The sequence below is a fragment of the Schistosoma haematobium genome, chromosome 5 (assembly GCF_000699445.3).
Source record: "Schistosoma haematobium chromosome 5, whole genome shotgun sequence".
NCBI classification, from domain to species: Eukaryota; Metazoa; Platyhelminthes; class Trematoda; order Strigeidida; family Schistosomatidae; genus Schistosoma; species Schistosoma haematobium.
Window position 1 is genome coordinate 13,330,220 of NC_067200.1, and position 22,297 is coordinate 13,352,516.

The 22,297-nt window shown below is 36.9% G+C and overlaps 1 protein-coding gene across 2 annotated transcripts in view; it reads left to right on the forward strand.

The window, feature by feature from the left end:
• The first annotated feature begins 4,116 nt into the window (after nt 1–4,116).
• Nucleotides 4,117–22,297, forward strand: part of MS3_00009190 (uncharacterized protein) — a 32,770-nt gene continuing 14,589 nt past the window's right edge. The window contains exons 1-5 of one of the 2 annotated variants that reach the window (XM_051217527.1): nt 4,117–4,314; nt 6,152–7,100; nt 8,945–9,014; nt 12,295–12,389; nt 13,450–20,564. In XM_051217527.1, coding sequence (XP_051064941.1) covers nt 19,919–20,564 — 646 coding nt within the window. In that variant the 5' untranslated portion in view covers nt 4,117–4,314; nt 6,152–7,100; nt 8,945–9,014; nt 12,295–12,389; nt 13,450–19,918. The remainder of the gene's footprint in view (nt 4,315–6,151; nt 7,101–8,944; nt 9,015–12,294; nt 12,390–13,449; nt 20,565–22,297) is intronic. The other variant, XM_051217526.1, reaches the window with a different exon arrangement.

Below are 22,297 nucleotides of genomic sequence, written 5' to 3' on the forward strand. Positions count from 1 at the left end.
TGTGGTCGATGCAGCCACGACCAGGTCTGAAGCCAGCCTGATTTTCACGTGTTTGCAGTTCACGAGTCTTAGTTAGGCGACCGATAATTATTGGGGCTAATATTTTAGATGCCATGTTAGTCAAACTAATCCCTCTATGGTTGTCACAGGATGATTTTGACCCTCTCTTATATATAGGGACAATAAGTGATTGCGACCAGTCAGATAGGATTACGTCCGGCTCCCAGAGTTTAGCTAAAATATTAGTCAATCTAATCGCTAAAATTGGACCACCATGCTTAAAGACCTTTGTGGTCACTCCATCTGGACCAGCTACCCTTCATCGTTTCAGATTAGCTATGGCTTTCTAAACTTTAGCTAGCGTCGGGAGACCTACTTCAATGTTCCATTCAGGTTGTCTGAGAATGGTGGGTAGTTGTACAGTGGTTGAAGGCCAGATGGACTGCTCCTTAAAATGTTTCACCCGTCGTCCTAAATGTCTGGACTGGAAGTAGATAAGAGTGTCGTCTTTTTCAAAAATAGCCTCACTTACACTTGACTTATTACTTTCGGTTTCTTCCATTAGTCTGAAAAGCTGTCTGGCGTTACTTACAGCCACTACCATTTCAATATCTCTTGATTTCGTTTCCAACCACTGCTTACGGACGTTCTTCGGACTTTTGGTTAACCAAGATCTGATTTGTTTTCAGTGACTAATCGTTTCGTACTATTTAACAACATGTTTAAAGTTCATAGAGAACACATTCAGGCTGGAGATAGAACAATATATTTAATGTAAGTAGAGAGAAGTTATACAGAATCACTCCTCTTGCAATGCTGAGCCATGTCATCCGATTGGTTCGAAGTTTCCGCTTTTCACAGTTGACTTCTTCTTCGTGCCAACTGCGGTCGACTATGAACTAGTCAACCCGAGTTGCTACAAGATCTCCGTTGATCCACTTAAATACAGATCCCATTGCTTCGTTTGCTTCATCGATTTGCTGTCAGGTTGATTATTTTCAAGTTATTTTTCACTTGCTGGAAGAACTCTTCGCTTTTTCGTAACGGCCTAGATCCAAACTATCCTACAGGTGTTATTTTTGTCTCTGGAGTATACAGGTCGTGACAATAGGTTCTCCCACGATGTGGCGTTAGTGCCATTCACAGTAGTTGTTTTATTCGTTTAGAGCATTCCCCAACCCACTCTGTTCTGGGCCTTCTTTTTTAATTCCATCCAATTCTTGTTCATTTTTCTCATGTCTATCTCCATTTTCCGGCGTAATGTGTTCTTTGGTCTTCCTCTCCTCCTTTAGCCTTGAGGATTCCATGTGAGAGCTTGTCTTGTGACGCAGTTGTGTGCTCTCCTCAATGTGTGTCCTATTCACTTCCAGCTCTTCTTTCTGATTTCGTCCTCCGCTGGAGTCTGGTTTGTTCTCTTCCACAGTAGGTTGTTCTAATAGTGTCCGGCCAACGGATCAGAATTATTTTGCGTAGACAACTGTTAATAGACACATGTATGTTCTGGATGATGGCTTTCGTAGTTCTCCAGGTTTCCGCCCCATACAGTAGAACTTTCTTGACATTTGTATTGAAAATTCTGACCATGATGTTGGTTGACAGACAGTTGTTTTGGGTTCCATATGTTCTTCAGCTGCAAATATGCTGATCTTGCCTTGCCGATTCGCGCCTTCACATCTGCATCAGATCCATCGTGTTCATCAATGATGCTGCCCAGTTATGTAGAGGTTTTTACATCTTCCACATCTCCGTCAATTGTGATTGGATTGGTGCATTCTGTGTTGTACCGGAGAATCTTGCTTTTCCCTTTGTGTATGTTGAGACCTACTGCTGCTGAGGCTGCTGCTATACTGGTTGTCTTCTCCTGAATTTGCTGTTGCCTGTGTGATAGAAGGGCCAGATCATCTGCGAAGTCTAGATCGTTCAGCTTCATCCTAGCTGTTCATTGTATCCCGTACTTCCCTTCAGACGTTGACGTCTTCATGACCCAGGAGATCACCAAGAAAAAGAGAAAGGGTGGAAGTAAGCAACCTTGCCTGACACGGGCCTTTATTTCGAACGAGTCTGTGAACTGTCCTACACGCACGATTTTGCAGTTTAGTCCACCATAGGAATTCCGTATGAAGTTGACTATCACTTCAGGCGCACCATAGTGTCGAAGAAGCGTCCATAGCGTTGTCTTGTCAACGCTATAAAATGCTTTCTCGTAGTCAATGATGTGTAGAGTTGTGTAAAATGGTGAATTCCACCTAATTGATTGTTCCACAGTGACATGGACGTTCGTTCCTACCGTATATTGTGAAAGTGTTATTTTCGTTTCCTATTTAACATATAGCACCAATGTTTTGGCTTTAAATTAGATTATCATTCCTTATTTTAGTTTTATACCCCCTCCAAAGTAGGCGACTACATCTTCGGGTTTGAATATATGTAACTGGTATCGGTCAAACTGATCTATCCATATTAGTTAGGATGTTTTAAGCTGGGGCAGTAACTTTATATCCCTCAGATGTAATGAAAGAAATATGCCGAAAATCCTCCCAGAGTGTTTATTTGAGAGTGCTGTTATTCCTTAGCTTCTTACATTATATATTTCAATGTGCTCATAGGGCTCGTATAACCAAGCTGTTATATTTTCTAGTGTTTTATGACGTGGCTTTTATCATTTGACTTCGATTAAGATTGGCCTACTATCGAGTTTTCTTGATGAATGGTGCTACTTTATTGTTAGTAGGTCGCGGCGTTGAACAGTTAGTGAATGCTGATCGTTGACTATCTTCTGAAATCAATCATGTTAATCTTTGTTGATGGATGTTGGAAATGCATTAACTAACTCAGAACGCTACTTCTGTGCAAGAAAATTTTCTGATTACATAATGCTCTTGCACCGTTTGATAACCAGTTAAAAAAGGCAAACAGTTTGTCCATGGTATATTTTAATGCAGGTGACTCAAAAAGGCTTTCCACGCCACATAACATGACGTAGTTCTACTTGGTCGAATCCACCTTAGCTTTTTGGATTGTCCAATGAGTTTGGGTCTAATATTGATATTTCGTTGCTATACACACTTTTAACAAAGTTTTGGCTACTCGTCGCTAGTGATAGAGTTGCTCTACATTTAACCGATAAAACTACGTTTCTAGTCAGCCATGAACACAATGGTTCGTTATAATTACCCCTTGAATTATGATCTACTTCGTTATTAGTATTGCTGTAATGATAGACCTAACCCTAATACTATAGATTTGTCATGTTATGACTGTTTAATCCACAGGTCTTAAGTGGAAGTCACATCATTGTGTACCTGTTGAATTCGCGGGGTAGTGCCTTGACTACTGCGAGGAATTGTGCACGTGTGCCGTTCACGCCATGCTCGTAGAAGTTGGCTTCAGCGTAGCAGACGCAGGCTTCGATGTTGTCTGGCCAGAAGGGCATCAGTTGGAACGAAGGTAGGGACATTGTCCTTACCTCAAGTACATTGGGTGTCTGTTCAGTCATGGTGAAATACCAAGTACGAGAATGAACGAGTGAAAACAATCCAGAAACACGAAAAAAACCACAATACATAAAAATTAAAACAAAGCAATGATTTATGAAATTCCAAAAAGGAACAGACAGTTTGCAATTTGGCGTGCCAGATCACGTTGGGCTCACCAATGAAGATGCCACAGGCATTTATAGTTTGACAACGCTTTAACCAGTAACACCTTCTAATATGAATCGTACCCACCAAGTGAAATCAAAAGACAGAAGCGAATGGGTTCGAAGATATATTTGACAGGCTATCAATGTATCGAGGATCGTCCGATTTAATCTAGCTAGCGATTGTATGGGATGTTGAGCACAGCGACCCCACTCGTGATCTGGTGCGGATGCATGACCGAGCGCCTTCAGCTAGGTGAGTCCATTAAAACTAATGCGGTCAGCGTCCAATGTCGAGAACTTACAGAGCTATTTATTTTGGGGATTTATTTACCACCACATCACGTTTTCCTTTGACTACGATCATTTATGTATGAAACACTCGACAAGTTTATTTAAAGTCGGGCGTTCATACATACATCTGATGCATTTTATTGTATCAAAAGGTAAATAATCGACCATCTTCAAATGGCATCTTTTTTTCTTTAACATTATATTGTCATTTTCCGACTGAGTATTAAAGAACAATGAGATCTTCTAAAAAAGGTTCAATACTTTGAGGAAAAATATCTTCGGTAATGGTAATTAACATCACACACTGATCGTGACACATAAGCCAACTCTTAGTCATTTGTTTCAATCTTTGTGGATGCTAAAGAGCGCGTGAAAAAAGGGTAAGGACTTCGGCTGCCGGAATTGGTCCTATTTTACTGACGAGATATAAGCAATGAACCCTTAGTTTTTCATTTATAAGGGGTTGTTACAAATTTTATATATACACTACTTCTCGAGTAGTTCAAATACCGGTTTTTTCCACAGGACGTAATACTGATATCAGGTTTCATTATATTCCAAGCGGGTTCCGATGTTCCTTAGACGATAAAATTTAGGAAATTCTCATATTAGTACGCACTGGTCAATGTAACTTTTTTTGTACGCGAGATCTCCACTGCTTCATATATCTTCTGCTCATATATCCAATCTCCCAATTTTGTGGAAATAGCACAAAAAAACTCCGAGATTTCACCTGGTCTGGAAAAATTTCACCAAAAATAACTTGGGATTTTTTGGATTTCCCAAATGTCTCCCTTCAGTTTCTCCAAACTGAGTAAAAGTACGGATTTCCATACGTATTTTGGGAAAACCCCGAATTCCTAAGATTCAGGACACTGATTATCTGTGAGGTGTGTAAAGCTTAGTATTACTTGGCACAATTATGCGCTATACCAAGTTTTCATATTTCAGTCAAAATCACAAGTGTGTCGACGTTAGTATGCAACTAAACGTAGAGTGCAACCTACCGTTTATGGGAGGAATTTTTTGTCGGTTTTTGGAAAATTTGACGTAACCTAATTTTATTAGGAAAATTTAGGGTTTTCCCCAATATTTCCTGAAAACTTACTCAGACCTTGTGAGGTCTCTTACCATTCCTTCTTGTGCTTGCGGCTGTTATCACTATTGTTCTCTTCTTCTGTTGGTTAGTTCGCACTGATTTTGCAGGATGAAAACTAGCAAAATGGTCTTCATACGCACTAGAATCAATGTTGTTGTAGGGTAATAACAGCCACCTTCTGAATGGGTTTTGTAGTGTCTTGAATTGCATCCACTCACTTATCGCCTTCAAAGGTAAAGAACAGCCATCGAATAGATAGTTAACACTGAAAGTCACTTAAAGAGTGCAAACGTCCGGGCTCGGGTTAAAAAGCTCCATGAGTATTGTTAGTAAATTATAGTGGCACCGTTTGAAGTCAGACATATCGTCGAAGATTTACACTTCTTTATAAGTTTCGAGATTAGTATTATTCCATAACTTTCTCATCGACCTCTATAGCCCTTGATGTCGGGGTTGGCTTACTGGGAAACTCGATTGGTAACGTGGGATACGCAAGTGACATAGTTGTGTAGTGTGGCAACCTAAATCAGTGCACGCATGTACCAGGTTCCGCGTTGTATATATATATATATATATATATATATATATATATTCAAAACACCTGCCGTATAATCCTATCCAAATAGGTAGATATTAATTAACTGTCACGACTGATGTAATTTGGAATATCTCACAGCTGCATCTAGATGTTGATTCCTGCTAAAGACTATTTTACGAAGTTATCATTGGTATTGTCCATAATACCTAAATCAATTTCTACTTCCATGGAACTCTAATCAGAACGGCTACACTTCCATATGAGGTAGGCAAATAGTCGATAACTCTACAATATATGACGAGTTCACACCATAGTACCGCTGAAGCTACCATTCCTGCTTACTTTTGGAGGCAGTTTTATCTAAATACAATATTATTCAATATATATATCAGTCACAACGAGTCTTACTTGCATTTACTACCGTTAATGGGTTATAACCGCTAAATACTTTGCACAGGATATGCAACAGAGCTTAAGATGAATTACAAAATCCATCTATATCTGCTGATACATTACTTCAATTACAAATAAAATGCTAGATTTTAAAAATAAAACATGTACTCTTTGATTTTTCCTCTAGGAACGTCATGGTGTGTTACTATGACTCTCAGCTCGATCCATCACATTTCCGTTTGATTCATGCATCTGTTCCTGAAGTTTTAAAGTGGTTTAGCGATTTGTCCGCTTCTAAGCGTATAGAATTTGTTTGTGGCTTACTTCAGTTATCTACGCCACCAGAGCTAAGGTTCTACGGCAGCTGCTTGGAAGAGATTGCCCGTCAAGATTACGAAAGTCTCCATGATTCTGAAATACAGGCAAATGCACCCATGGAAAATTATGGTGTTTTAACTTTGTATAATACTGTGCCATTGAATCCTGGTATTTCCACTTTAGTAACTCCGATTTCTATCCCGATTCCTCCCTCATTTATAATATTAAATAACAACCCAACATTGCGATCTAAACTTATTATCAGTCTTTCACTACTTAATTCTACAAATATACCAGCAGCTACAAGTTATTTTGAAATGTTAATGGCTGATGAGAGTGACACACATTCGCCGAATGATCTACAAATATCGACTACCATGTTTAGAACATCTTCCCTTGTAAAATGTAAATCATCTAAGAGTGGGTCTGTTTCATCAGACGACAGTGATGACGAATTGTCTTCAGTAGATATTTTAAGGACTATTAACCCGCAAGTCTTGGATGAAATCATGCTCATTTACACACTTGCTGCATTTCATCCTGCTTTCTCTTTTGACCAGCGACAACGTTTGTATAAGCGTTTATCCATCGTAAAAGCCTTATCTGATCATTCAGTAAAAATTGCTCAACTTGCCAATCAGTATAAAGATCCAAATAAACATGTCCTTAGTGGGTGGGAAAAGCCCCCTCGAAAATCACAGTCTCCATCTAACTATAAACACCATTCCTGTCTAAATTTTCCTGCCAGATCTAATGTTCCGCTGTGTCCTGCACCAAGACAATGTCGTCTTCACGGTGACCAAAGCTCCATCAATCAAGTAAGTCACACAGTACCACTGAATTTTGTATATATCTGCATAGCTAAATCACATTCTACTACCAACTAATTACGTCCCCATTTTCAATCCATAAGTTTGGTTCATTTGTGAATTATTTTCTCTCTATTCTATAAAATTCATGAAGCAAGAGAACATTGAACTTTAGTGTGGATTCCAGTCAACTAATGTAGTCACGATATAGCGGTAGTTTGGTAGGCAAAACATTTGACTTTCATTCAATGGTTGACTGATTTAAACCCTCTCCCACTTCAGTTTAACCAGTTAGGTCGTATCCTTATCTATCATACAAACTATGGTCTCAAGCCGAGCGCATAAATCTGTTGTTTAAAGAATTCAGTAGTGATAACCCCTATGATCTATCTTAGTAATATGTCTTGTTAAATTTTGATTTTGTCATCATAATCAGATGACTGATAACGTTGATTTACAATCTGTTCACAGTCTGGTTTAAAAAAATATTCCCAGTTATCTAGATGCTAAGGAAATTACCATAGTCGCTTCTTAGTATTAAACTCGGTCGAACTACATACTCGCACTTTTCTGTAATCCAAACGAATTAATCATATATAACAATAAATTCATTCATAACCACATAAGTAAAAGTCGTTATAATATTTACCAGTAAAGTACAATTTCATGGTATCCATATCATTTGCTAAAGATGAGGCAAATTAGGATAATATCAACACAAAGACAAATCTAACACAGTTATTGTGAATTAAACCACGGTTGTACAATGTCATGTAATTATGATTTATAATTAAAAAGAATAGACTGGTCATTTCCGTCTTCATATCTTGGTATGATCAAAGGAACAAATAAAACTGGTCAAGTGCACTTTACATGATCTTGTAAAGGTGAAAATAAGATGTTCGATTGAAGTGGAAATTTGGGCCTAAACAAGTTACTATGTCTTCTTCGACCTAGTATTCTTGGACGATTCGATTCACTTGATTAGTTTCCAAATTAAAATACGATTTGACCAGAACGTCTGTGTATTCCAGAGTAAATAGCAAGTGAAGTTAGGATAGTAATGAAATGTCACTGTGTACGTAAAACTTACACAGGAGACGTCTGGTGTTCTCTGCCCATCCCTTAGCTCTGGTTGATTGAAAATTGGTCAGTGAGAATACTCCAACATGGTCTTACCTGAAACATCCTTTTATTGTATCTCCTTACACAAGTAAAAGGGAAATAGATAAAAAATGTTAACTTTTACAATCGCCCTTGAGTTTGATGTGAAGCAGTAATACGTTCAGGACTTCTATGATAATGGTATATCAACTACTACATCATTTTAGGTGCAAACGTACTTGAGTACATAAGGCACGGCTGTTTGCCGCATTACTCGGAGTGAACATATGACATGCGATTGTAACAGCTTCTAAAACTTACCGGGACATTCAAAGCTAACTATTTTTTGATGTCAAGTGATCAGGGATAATAGGGAAAAGCCCTCAAAGTCTTTCATGCTAATTAACACCCATCAGAGTGCTGTCTACTGTCTTGAAAAGAAAATTGATATTTTACGTAGGGTTTAAATCCCTATCCCCTTAATTGGTCAAATACGTTACCAATGGGCTACGTAGACCATGATTACTAGCCTTCTGTAGAACCGAGACGTCAATTGTCTGACCACTGAGTGGCAATTATTTTCATCTTACTCTTGGTACTGATTAAATTCCGTCGGTCAAGTTGCCACATCTTACTTAGATATGATATCGTATAAATACTAAGACCAAAATTCCATTTGTTGGTTGTATTAAAACCAAGTTCAATAGCTTTGCAGATTATTTTATTAAAAAACTTCTTGTCTATTTTAGGACTCCAATAATAATCTTTGTACAAAGTATTCACATTGTGGTTATTTGCTGTGTCATTGCTCACAATGCCGTAAGTAAACAGACATTTTTTCTGACTGGGAAATTGAGCATTTTCGTTTTGATTCCGTTTACTTTTTTCTCAGTGATCCAAGTGGATTTGTTTTGAATCCCTGTCATGTTGATTACATTCGATAAGTTAGGCAATAATCATTTATTTAAAGATAAATCTGATACACAGGGAGGCAAGCAATACAGAGTAATATTGACTTATGACATTAAACACACATGTCGCGAACTACAGGTAGATAAAGGCATGAATGGCAGATATGTTTGCAACTACTCTTTTCCCAAAGGTTTATTGTTGAACTATAATTGAACGGTGTATAATCGTTGAATTTCAAAAAATAAGCCTATGGGTTTTTGGAACATATTTGACTCCTACTGTAATCACTTGGTCTTGCATAATCTCATGTATATTATTTTAGGCCACTTCAACTGTATGTTAAATTTGGATAACGATGCGATGTATTGCCAATCAGCTGATAAACTCGGCAATTAATAGGACGGAAGAAGTAAGAGATCAATTCGTGTTGGGATTCTTGAATGAGTTCATATGGAGTATTTAAATGGATAAACAGTTAAATACGCATCTCAGCGAAGGGATCTCTTTTCAACGAATTTATTATCAAGATGTACAATCGTATATATATGAAAATTTTTGTTTTTGTAAAAGTACTAATTCCGTGGGGAAATGTGAACACAGTTAATAAAAAGGTTATAATACTAGATTACGTAATATGAATAATAACAATAACAATAGATTTGATGAATATAATAAGATGATTAAAATGTTTTTGTCATAATAATTTTCATGTATATACGATTGTACAGCTTGATAATAAATTCGTTGAAAAGAGATCCCTTCGCTGAAATTCGTGTTTTAATTTTAATGTTTAAATACGCATCTATACATATACAAATATAGTACATGAGTAAAAGTTAATAATTAGAAATCAAAACATCTTATAGGATTATGAATGACATTCTTAATATTAAAATAGGACTTGACCCTGATCAGTTACGATTGTATATTAACCCACAAATCATGACTTGGTACCTTCATCTGTACACGTGACTACTTTTCGTCTGTATTTCGCTGACCACTAAATTACTAGCATGAACTCATAACTTCTGCGACTAACAGTATGGTAGTAAATAGTCCAGTTACATCGTTCTCTTTCATTTATTAATAATTGCAACTAGTTATTCAAAAATATCGTTTGTGTGGATGACGCGGAGGAGCGAAAACATTTTATTTATTAGACATTTGTTTGTGGACTGAGACACTGCTCTTGTCCCCAGATCAAACTAGGTGGTCGCTCCCTGAACCTTTGTCCTAGAGGTCTAATTCACAAGGCAGTAAAGTGATGTCAGGAGATGCTATGGCATGTAAACTGGTAACCAAAAAAGTGTTCATGCGCCATTCATCCCCTCAGGATTCTGAAGCCCATGTACATAAGTGGTTTGTAATCAAGGTTTCATAACTCCTCTAGATGAAATGTCCGTATCCACCAACTCAGTTTAAGCCCAAGACGTTCACTTTTCATCTCACATTCATTAACAACCCGCACTTGTATAAAGGCAGTACGATTCGTTTGGCTGTTTATAAACCCGTAGCCGTATGAAAGCACTTCAAGAGAAAATGGGAATTCTCTTCACCCTCGGTCGCACCAAGGAAATACAGTTTTGCTTTCCTCCCAATCGCAACTACGGCTTGTAGGTTAGCAATGATACTCAAGTTTTATCATCCATCTTCATATGGTAATAGTATGAAGTGTAGAATTCGAACAACCTTGGAGATGTTTACTGGAAATTACTTTCACATAAAGTCAATCTTTGCACATAAATAGTGTTGATTGCAAGCACATTGTATGATGATAATAATAGCATGTAGTGTTTTCCGTTCACAGATGATTTAATATTTTTGTGCTTATCTCTGCTGTTGTTATGCAGGTCATTATCCATACATTCTTTTTTATCGATCCACCAATTTCTTATATTCCAATCAATTATAGTTAAGCTGATTTGTTGTTTATATGGAAGCAAAACAATCTAGCGATATATGTATCTACGCTTTACTTAAATCAACTTTTTTATTATTGTAAACGAGTCCTTAATATCAATGTAGTTGACGTGATTGGTTACTCTCTGCCAGTACAACCTGGTTTTTAATACAGATACTTGTATTTTCTGATTGAATACAAAAATGATAATAATATCTTGTCGAAACTAGTGTTGAAATATGGAACGCGTTTTATCGCAGTTAAAGCTAGTGAAACAATAGGAATCGGTTGGTGTTGTTCAATAAGTTAAGGGTGAAGGTAATATGCACTACTGTTAATGATTTATAAATAGAGGGAGTATGTGCTTAATTTGTAGAAGAGCTAAAATAATGGAAACTTAATATCAAAACAATGACTGCGATTCGCACTACATTATAAACGACACCTAGTATCAATCCACTACTACTCAGTCTTCATCACCTGTCTAAAGAGTTTTTCTCTATACGGTGTTTGTTCTTGCATGGTCGGGTTTACAAAATGAAAACCGTGATGCTGTCTGTCAAGAGCATTTAATCGAGATCATTCTGATGGTGGTAAAATATACTTCTAACTCCATAAGTGAGAATCAAATCGATGACTACCATTCCCGTTCCAGTGTTTGATAAAATATCAAGGTTTTTTAGGCTATGAAATTTTTTCACTTTACTAGACTTGCTTATCGTCGAATTAAATCTTATCATGAGAGAAGTAAGTTTTCCAACTGATTACTCATTGTTTGAAATGCTTTTGAATTCCGTTCATACGAAGAACAAACACTTGAACAACGTATGTTTATCGAATGAGTTTTCATTATAAATGTTTTTGCTGATATTTCTTATCCAGTAAGTGATACTGTTCGAATTGCCAGGACCAGGTAGTTTATGAGTGAGTTTCCACTTCTCCTTATCTGACAAAAACAAAACAGCTTTGCAAACGAGCTAATACATTTTCATTTTTGGATTGCGGTGATGATATCACTTCATTTGTTACAATATATCAGATTAAGCCCATAGCGTAGCCTGTGGACGTTCATTGCCTGGTTATGTTGCACTCCATATCAAACATATATATATATATATATATATATATATATATATATATATATATATATATATATATATCATCTGTTCGTCTAATTTTACCGAAGTTTAATACTAGCAATCTTATTATTTTGATCAACATTTATCTGTGATATATCATCCACTGTTTCAGAGAATACTTATCGTTAAATTTTACAAATATTTCCAGATCATCGAGGTTCTGTAACACATTCATTACGTCGGCATAGTTTACCGTCAGATTGTTTGCGTTTTTGTGGATATGACAGTGACGAAAACAATAAGGTACGTTTATTCATCATAACTACCGGTTACATATATTACTTTTAAATCATACGTTCTTTTAAACATACGTACACTCTCAAAATCTACTTTCTGGCTAGCTATCTTTTTTTCTGTTTCCATATCGAACAATTGATTGTAAAAAGAGCAATGAGTATAAGCGACCCTATTTTAAAACGTGCATCTTCAGCAGCTCCCATCCACGACCCAGCAACTGGGAGTCGAACCTAGGACCTTTGGTTTTGCACATGGACGCTTAATCCAATTGATGTTGAGTAACAGTAATATCAATAATACCTGCTTCTTATCCAGTTCCTTTTAAACAATTAATATTATAATTAGTTAACCCATTAGACTAATGCGTAATATACATGAACACTAGTTATGGAGTCACGTACATACTGAGCCTTGCTTCATACTCTAGTTTCTTAATAGAAGTTAATTCATCAATAACAGTCGGTTGCTGTGATAAAAGTCATTTAAAATGCAATTGAAATTTTATCACCTGCAGTTGGAGACCTTGGGTAACATGACTCACAAGCTGTCACAATGGTGTAGATGCACCTCCTTTTGTCCTTCCACAGACTCACAGTCCTATAATTTTCATGTGCTTTTTTAAAATTTTGATATCTAACTGTTTCTAATCCTACTAAAAATGTTAGTACTTTTTCCACTCTGAGATTTGCATACTTAAGATTGTTGCCCTACCTAGAGTACAGGCCGCCCTCCACCGGAGATCTCCAATCAAATCTGTCCTAAACTACTCTCCTTTCCAGTTGTTGCTAAGTTCTTTTTATGGTCTTAATGTCTGCTTCCGATTCCTAGCACTGTTTGTTCCGTTTTACCTGAAAGCCTCAACTTGAGACTTGGTTTGCGATGCAGTTTAGTGACTTCCACAAACGTTGTCCTATCCACATTCAGCATCTTTTCTATAGTTTCCTCAACTAGAGGCTGATCTGTTCTCTGCTACAGTTTGCTATTACTAATGGTGTCTGACCAATAGATCTGCATTACCTTGACTAAATATTTTTATTATTTTTCTTTACTTTTATTGCGATTGCAGTGGTAGCCCTCCCCGTGTCAGCTCTGTACAATAGAACTGTCCTAATGTTGGTGTTGAAAATCCTGGCCTTAATCATGGATAGCAGTACTTCTGGGTTCCATATTTTCTTCAGTTGTGGAAGTTTTACCTTTGCTCTCCTAGTTCGTACCTCGAAATAACCGAATTCTCCATGTTTATCAATGATGCCCACGATATACGTAAATGCTCCCACGTTTTTGCGAGCTTCGTCACCAAGTGTGGGTTCGTTGGTACTCACCACGTTGTGCTTTAAGATCTTGTTTTTTCCTTTGTGAATGTTGAGACCTACTGCTGTGGAAGCCACTGCGTCACTGGTTCATTCTCTGCATTTATTGCTGTGTATGCGATAGAAAGGTTAAGTCATCTTGATGAAGTTTTGTTCTCCAGCTCAGAGAACAAAATTCCATCAAAATCATCCACCTGAGCTACAAATCTTCTCCACCAGGCTAAATCATCTCCAAAGTCCCAGTTGTCTAAAGAGTCTACCGTGTCTAGCGCTGCTTCTGAGATGTGAAAGTCTTCATCACTCAGCCAACAGCTAGCAAAAAGAGAAAGGAGAATGGGAATAATTTTCTGACACCAGTTCTCACGTGGAAGGCATCTGTAAGCTCCCTTTCATGCACAAATTTGCAGTTCAGTTCCTTGTAGAAGTTGCGTATGATGTTGAGGATCTTTTCAGGTACTTCGTATTATCGGTAAACATTCCACAATGTGTTTTTATCCACCCTCTCGAATGCTTTTGCCTAATCTAGAGAGTTGATGTATAATGATGACTTCCATTGTTACATGACCGATCCTTACGAAAACCAGCTTGTTCGTCTCAAATTCGTTTGTCTACTGAATCTTCCATTCGATCCAGCAACACCTTTAAGAACTTGGTCTGACACTGATAGTAGTGTGATGTCCTTGAGCTCCTTCGGTATTTGATGAAGTATCGCTATTTTCAGTTTCGTTGGTACTTGCCGTTTCTTCTGAATCCTGTCGACTCTATGCCTGGCTTCAGTGTTTCAGCTGGTATGCTGTTTCATACTGTCACCTTGTCGTCCTTGATTTGTCTGATGGCCTTGATGGTCCCTGTTTTCTTGATGGAATAAGATTTACAGGGAGTTCTGCGTGATTCTTGGATTTCCGGTTGGTCCAGTGATAATGGTCGTTTCAAGAGCTCTTCAAAGTCCTTTATCCACCTGTTTCATTGCTCTTAAACGTCCGTGACAAGTTTTCTTATATTCATAATTGGTCCCTTCAATCTACTATATATTCTTGCAAGCCTGTTTGCTCTCTCACATTTTCTTCTTCTGCAGTTTTTTCTGCTACAGCTCTCAGGTCTTCTACATATTTTCGCTTGTCAACAATATTCTTCCTCACTCGTTTATTTACTTTTGTATATTAACCTTATGTCTTATCTTTCTCCGGCTTTCTCTTCGTCTGTTTTTGATCACAGTTTTTTTGTGTTTCCTATCTCAAGTCTTCTTCAAACCGTCTACGAAAACACATTATTTATTCTGTTACTTCTTGACATGCTCAAGTTATCGATTCTTTAATTCGTTTCCATTCTTGCTCTCCATGGTGGTTTCTTCTTTTAGCAGATCTTGTAAGACTTAGAACTTGTTGCAGAGTTATCATGAACTCGCTGTGATTTTTAACACTTCCAGGGAAGGATTTATTAAATTTTTATACTACTACTTCCATTATCTAATGCTTCTTTAGATTCATTTTTAGCTTAGTCATCACCAGGTGGTAATCTGAAGCTATATCAGCTATTCTCTTTGTTCTTCCATTGACCTGAATTTTTTTGATACATATGTGTACTTCCTCGTAGTTATTGTCTCCACCTAATGCGTTTATATCCGGTGTTGTCCATCTCTACCTTGGCGTTAGGTCTCGTCGGGATAATCACTCCCTATCCTGAGCGTTTCTGTAGTATGGACTGCAGTCTCTTATTGTCTGTGCTGCTATCATTAATGGGTGCGTAGCTTTGGTTGACATTCAGTGTGATCTTTTCCTTTGTTTTGAAGGATTCCTTGATCATTCTGGAGTCATGAGATACCCGTCGTATGAGTGCTTTCCGTTCCTCTTTGAACATTCTCAGTCTAACGTCTTGTGTATGTGTGATATATTTACTTCTCTGTGACTATCATAGAATAAAAACTCTCCTGAACTTTGTTTTTTTGTCTAGATTGTGTGCATTGAGTTTCACTTATTCCAAACGGATCCAGGCTTTATCTTCTTATTTTGTGGCTATTCGGATGGCCCTCCCAGTCTCCCAAATCATCCAGACATTTTATGTACCTGTTTTAATTGTCGCTCTGGTTTTCAGAAGGGGCATTTGTCTCAAGGCTCCTAAAAAATCTCGGCTTTCACCATGTGAAGTTATAAATTTCCTAAATAAATACTCTTTGACTTCCAAGGGAGGGTTTAAATAGTTGAAATTATATTTTTGGTTAGTGATTTTTCCTCTACCCGGACTTGAAAGTGACAGTAATCCTAGAGGGGCTCTGAATGCGGTTACTGTGAGATTTAGGTTGGTACGTTTCATTTTTCTGTGTTAATGTGGTGTAGCAGCTTGAAATAATGTTAGATTAGTGTAACTGTCTTATTCATCTCAATTGAACCAAGCTTAACAATTGGACTGATGTACACATGTCTCAGGTTACACGATGCATATAGTCAGATAACGTGTTCCATCATATCATAATACACAGCGGATTCTTATTCAATTTGTTTCCATCTGTCGTAATTTAATAGAAATAATCATACTTTTTGAATATTAATATTAAACCATTATTGATCAATGTAATTTGTTGTACAAATAAGGTATTAAGATTTAAGAGATGACCATTTTTATTAATTTAATCTGATAAAACCAGTGGAGTCTAATCCGTGTCTTGTATGAGACAAAAAACTTGTTAAATTTTATCAAAGATGTTTGTAGTAAACATTTGAACACAAAGCTACTCCCCTTTCAATTTCCCGCATCAACATAAACTCTTAATGTTGTACATTCACTTTCTCTTGTTTTTCTCCACATTGAAATGTTTCATTCTATCAGAATAATATTAAAACTAATACTTGTTGATATATAAACATGAAAATTGTTAGGGTTACTTGAAAGGGTATAGTATATATAGCACATGACATTAGACATAAAACATCACATGTAACTAACCTCTTTTATTAGTTGCTCGTAGTCAATTGTCTTTTTAAATATTTAGTACTTTTAAGTTCATGTAAAAAAAGCTGTGTATACAGTGATGTTGACTCATTTCATTAACTTTTCGGTGAAAAGTCAATCTTCTCTTCGATTACATTCAGTTGTGTCATCGTTTAAATGTCGTTGTCTGTTAATTCATTCTAAGTATTTAATTACATCAAACTTTTTCTCGTCTTACGGGTAGTAGGAGATCCATAGAAGAATATGTAATAGTGATTCTGACAGTCTTACATACTTGGTTAGTGAAATCAAATAATTGTGTGACCAGTAGTGGGGTTCATTAGTGTCAGTCATGAGACAAATATTGATAATGGCTATGCATGGTAGTTGCACAGTATTGCTAAATATTGAAGATAGGAATATAAATTATTAGATTCTGACTCTTGCATGCTCATTCCGAGGTCTGAAGGTCCTGGGTTCTATTCCTTGTAGGGTTGTGGAATCCTCAATTAGTATAAAATACCAGTGCGATGATTCTTTATTTTTGATGATTGTCTGGCTAAAATACAGTGTTGTAAATAACATATATGGATTTGAATAAAAACCACTGTTCCTGGGAATTAACGCCTCCGAAAGCTTTTCAATTATGATCATATGGCTCAATGAACTCAACATCACCAAAAGCATTCGCCTACCTCAGTTGTAAATCTTCATGATTTCATAGACCACATAATGTAATGGTAGTTTTTTGTCTGAAACAAATTTTCCCCTATCTTTTTAAAAATAAATTATGCCACTTTGATGTTTATTAATTCTTCTGTCCCTACTGTTTCATTCAAAATGCAATTTGTACCGGATTCTCAATATTTTCACGCTTATTCAACTTAGTTAGAAAGATGGGACTTATTAAGACACTATGAAATGGCTATAATAAAAACAGAACTAAACTATTTGAGAGTATTCATATACTGAACTGTAATCTTCGTAGCTATTCATGCTAATTTGTAGTACTAAATACAAATTTTTCTGTGTAATCAGCTCTTACGGACTCTGTTAGTGTCAGAGAGATAATATGATGGTAATTGATTACCATCATCTTACCTAAACCTGCCCCCAAACGCCCTGGTACGGCCGAGAGTGGGGAGTGTTATATCCTAGTGAAGATTAAATTACAGGTAACTTCCGAGGACTATTAATGGAATAATATTCTATAAATATTCCTATTGTATAATTATTCAATAATTAGATTATGTATATTTATATTCCCCTTATTATAAGCTTCATTTTGACCTATAATTTATTATTATACGATTTACTGTCCCTAAATTATGCTCAGTTTATTAACTACTGCCTCCCACGTTCACAGCCACTTTTTGGCTTTATTGTGTACAAATGTTATTTCCTATTTTATGATGCGTTGCGGTCTGTTTGATATATAAACACAGTATGTTTGAAATTTATGATTCGCATATTGGGAGCTGGTATTGGTGTTCTGGACTCAAGTGAACGGGCTAGGCGGACATAGGACCAATAAGAACGCTAGACTGCTCATACTGGCCGAACGTCATTGGTTTGGCACAGTGCTTAGATTGTATAAGTCACATTTTGATTGATGGATAAATCACGTGATAAAAAGCCGGACATAAAGTCATAACAGGGAGAGTCCGCTCTCCCTTTCGAAATGCTCTCACATGGCCACGCATATATAGCCTCTGCCAGGGAAGTCCTATTCACTGCCTTCTCGTGGCGGGGGTGTTGTTTACGAAATTGAGAGGACGAAAAGTGAACGTTCGGCTCTTTAACCGGGTTGGTGGACATGGAGAGTCCACCTAGGGGAGTTGCAAAACCCTGATTCCAAACCAATGGTGCACATGAGCTCCAGTATCCTAAAGGAACAAATGGCGTATGAACCAATCGCTGGTCACTGGCTACCATGGGACTGCATCTCTTTACGTTGCTCCACCGTCTTGTGGATCAGACCTTCAGGTCGAAGACTTCGGGTGTGGCCCCCTAAGAAAAACATCTGAATCGGTTTGGGCACTCAGGCAGTATCACAGCCCTCACACATATCAAATGAGATCTGTGTGGCGCATATGTATTTGGTGTCTCCTTGTACCAATATCTATGTGTTAAAATAAAATAAATAAATACCTAAACCCGAAGTAGTCCGAGTGTGGGCTCAAACCTTGCAACCTATTGACCGAGAGTTGCTCCACACTTACGTTTTAGTGTTTTTACGTCCAATAGATATGTAATATTACACTCATCCCGGAATTCATGATATAATGATCAGTACTTCTTTCAAATCAACTTCTAATGCATTTATTTTGTTGATACATCAAAAAAGCATTTGTTAAACAAATCAAATTCTCTTGTATAATGTCATCCAGACTTCTGTAATTTGTTTATTTGGAGGATTGCATAGTGCGTCATAATTAATCAGTTTTTTTATAAACGAAGATTGTGGAGTAAAATGAATTCATTAAATCATGGTCTTTCTCCCTTTTTCGTTCATCTAAAAATCGAATTTACGCAAATAGGAAAAGTAGTTGAAGTTGTCAGTAGTGGAATAAGTGACTCTATATATGTCACATACAATATTACATTCTTGAAATACTTAGTTTTCTGAATTCTATCAGTCAATCCGTATATAGAGGAAGATCAAGAGTACATGAAGTAAAATACATACACTTCATTGCTCATAATGTGTTTGTTGTTGTTCTTACTTTCTAAAAATGCCTGTCATCAAGGGAACAAATTGCATTGTATTTTAATTAGTTACACTATTCATTTCATGAAAATTTTCTGGGGAGTGTTTAATTTCTACTTGCCTCTGATTATTTCCATTCCACCCTCACCAAATTCATATACAAGTGAGTTGTAGTTTATTTTTATTTTCAGTGTTTTACATGTTTCTCTCCTTGTTAACTCGTCAATCCTTTTATTGTGCTAACTTGTTATTTATATTTTCTTTAAATTACCATTTTTAGTTAAGAATATTTAACTACGTATCATCGATGGGGTTGTATCCGAACTGGATACTCAAAATAAGCGTTAATTGGGCTCCGAATTGTCACTAACACAACAAATATAACACTTTACACCCTAACAACAGGTTAAGATATTAGTTTAAAACACTTAAGTTCGACTCTAAAATTAATATTATCTTCGTACATAGTTACTTTACTAGTCATACAGGTATGAATTTTAACACAAAAATGAACTATATCATTATTTTTACATATTTTCCCCCTTTCTAACTAGGAACTTATTTCAATTACCAATCCAAGTACCGTAGATATGCATTTCAACAATAAAAGTGATACATTGGATGTATCCTCGGTGACAAGCATTCAAACTGATTCATCATCTATTAGTAGACCAGATGATTCATTAGAGTCTACTAGCCGACGAAGGCATGATGCTTTCGGGAGATTCGATGCTATTATTATTATTACTACTACTACTACTACCACTGCTACTAGTAGTAATCAAAGGTCGAATGATGAACACTATCCTAGGACTACACGTTGTTTATCATGTCGAGAATACGATAGTCAAACTTGTAATGGAGAGTTATCTACTCATGATTCTGATTTGAATTATCTTAAAGAAGTACATCTTTGGTTGAAAAATCCTAATCGATCAGTTACTATTGGCGATCAATTTAATTCTTCTCCAAATACAATATCGACAAAATCTTCAATAAGTTTATCGACTTTATCCGATAATATTCACACTTCTTTCCCATCTATGTTATCAAATTCTCAGTCTACATCTAAACTACAGGTATCCGATGTAGTGGATCCATTGTTGTTGACCAAGAACGATAATCATAATGGTAATAATAATTCCAGTTGTGTGGAACAAACACTTCCAGCCAGTGTTTATGATAATCGTCTGGACTTGTCTGCTGACTGCCAATCTATTAGCGAACTATGCATAAGTAAGTGTATGTGCGCTTCAATACTCTACTTATTTATATTTCCATATGCATTCCTGTTATATGGTTACATTATATTCTTGCAAAATGTAATTAATTTGAACTGGTTAACGGCTTTTCGAGAGGTTCGCATTATTCTTATAAATTGTTCCAGCAAATCACCTTCGATATGATAATATAGCAATCAAATCAAATTGAATGACGTGTAACGCCATAACTTCTATTTTCATATTTTTCTCCGAACCTTGTCAGTATTAAAAGACAATATTTTGCCCATAATTAGAAAAAATTGCTTATTCAACAGTATAAATACAGTTCATGTGCACATTTCTTAATGAATATGGAAAAATAGTTGAATCACTTGCACTGATTTACAAACTGTTCGAACTATCCAACTAAATGAGCAGAGATGGATGTTGGCTAGCAGTAGAATCCAGGACGCGCGTTTCGTCTTGTTTGGACTCGTCAGCTGGATGTACCTACACTCCAGAGTTGGTGTTCACTCCGGGACTCGAACCCAGTACTTTTCGCCTCAAACGGCATCACGTTATCCACTTAGATACTGAGTCCAGATAGTCAACAGTTTATACAATAGAATGAAGTAATTCATCTTTGTATTGGTTGTTTGAATCTTACCGGAGTGAAGAAGAACTCTGGGATGCAGGTGCATCCAGCTGACGAGTTAAAAATAGGCCGAAACGCGCGTCCTGGATTCCACTGCTAGCTACCATCCATCTCTGCAGTGCTTGTGACTTAAAGTAATATCAAGGCAATCCGCACAGGATGCACATATACTAATAAGAGACTGATCAATCGCAATCCAACAACTAATACAAAAATAAACTATCTAACCATATTATTAGGACAAATAAATAGGTGGATATTCACCCCTATATGTTATTTGTTAATTGATGACAATCGATTGAAACTCGTCTGCACAATTTGTATCCTAAATTTTGAAGTTAATTCACCCCCTCTTATGTAGAATTTGAACTCCTTACTGCATAACAATAAAAAAAATTACGATTTAGAGTTATGCGATCTTTAATACTAGGTCAAAGCCTAGTAATGGTCGCATTACAGTTTGACTGATAGAATGCGATTAGTACTTAGGAACAGATAATATAATATTGGTTCCTAATATTAATTGATCACTTAGTCTGTAAATATCTGCTTTTATCTGGGAGCGGACCAAAGTATTTACATCTAACTTGACATCTTCCTACCACTTTTGTCAGTATTTATTATTTATTTATTTTAAGACATAGATATTGGTACAAGGAGACACCAAATACATATGCGCCACACAGATCTCATTTGATATGTGTGAGGGCTGTGATACTGCCTGAGTGCCCAAACCGATTCAGATGTTTTTCTTAGGGGGCCACACCCGAAGTCTTCGACCTGAAGGTCTGATCCACAAGACGGTGGAGCAACGTAAAGAGATGCAGTCCCATGGTAGCCAGTGACCAGCGATTGGTTCATACGCCATTTGTTCCTTTAGGATACTGGAGCTCATGTGCACCATTGGTTTGGAATCAGGGTTTTGCAACTCCCCTAGGTGGACTCTCCATGTCCACCAACCCGGTTAAAGAGCCGAACGTTCACTTTTCGTCCTCTCAATTTCGTAAACAACACCCCCGCCACGAGAAGGCAGTGAATAGGACTTCCCTGGCAGAGGCTATATATGCGTGGCCATGTGAGAGCATTTCGAAAGGGAGAGCGGACTCTCCTCA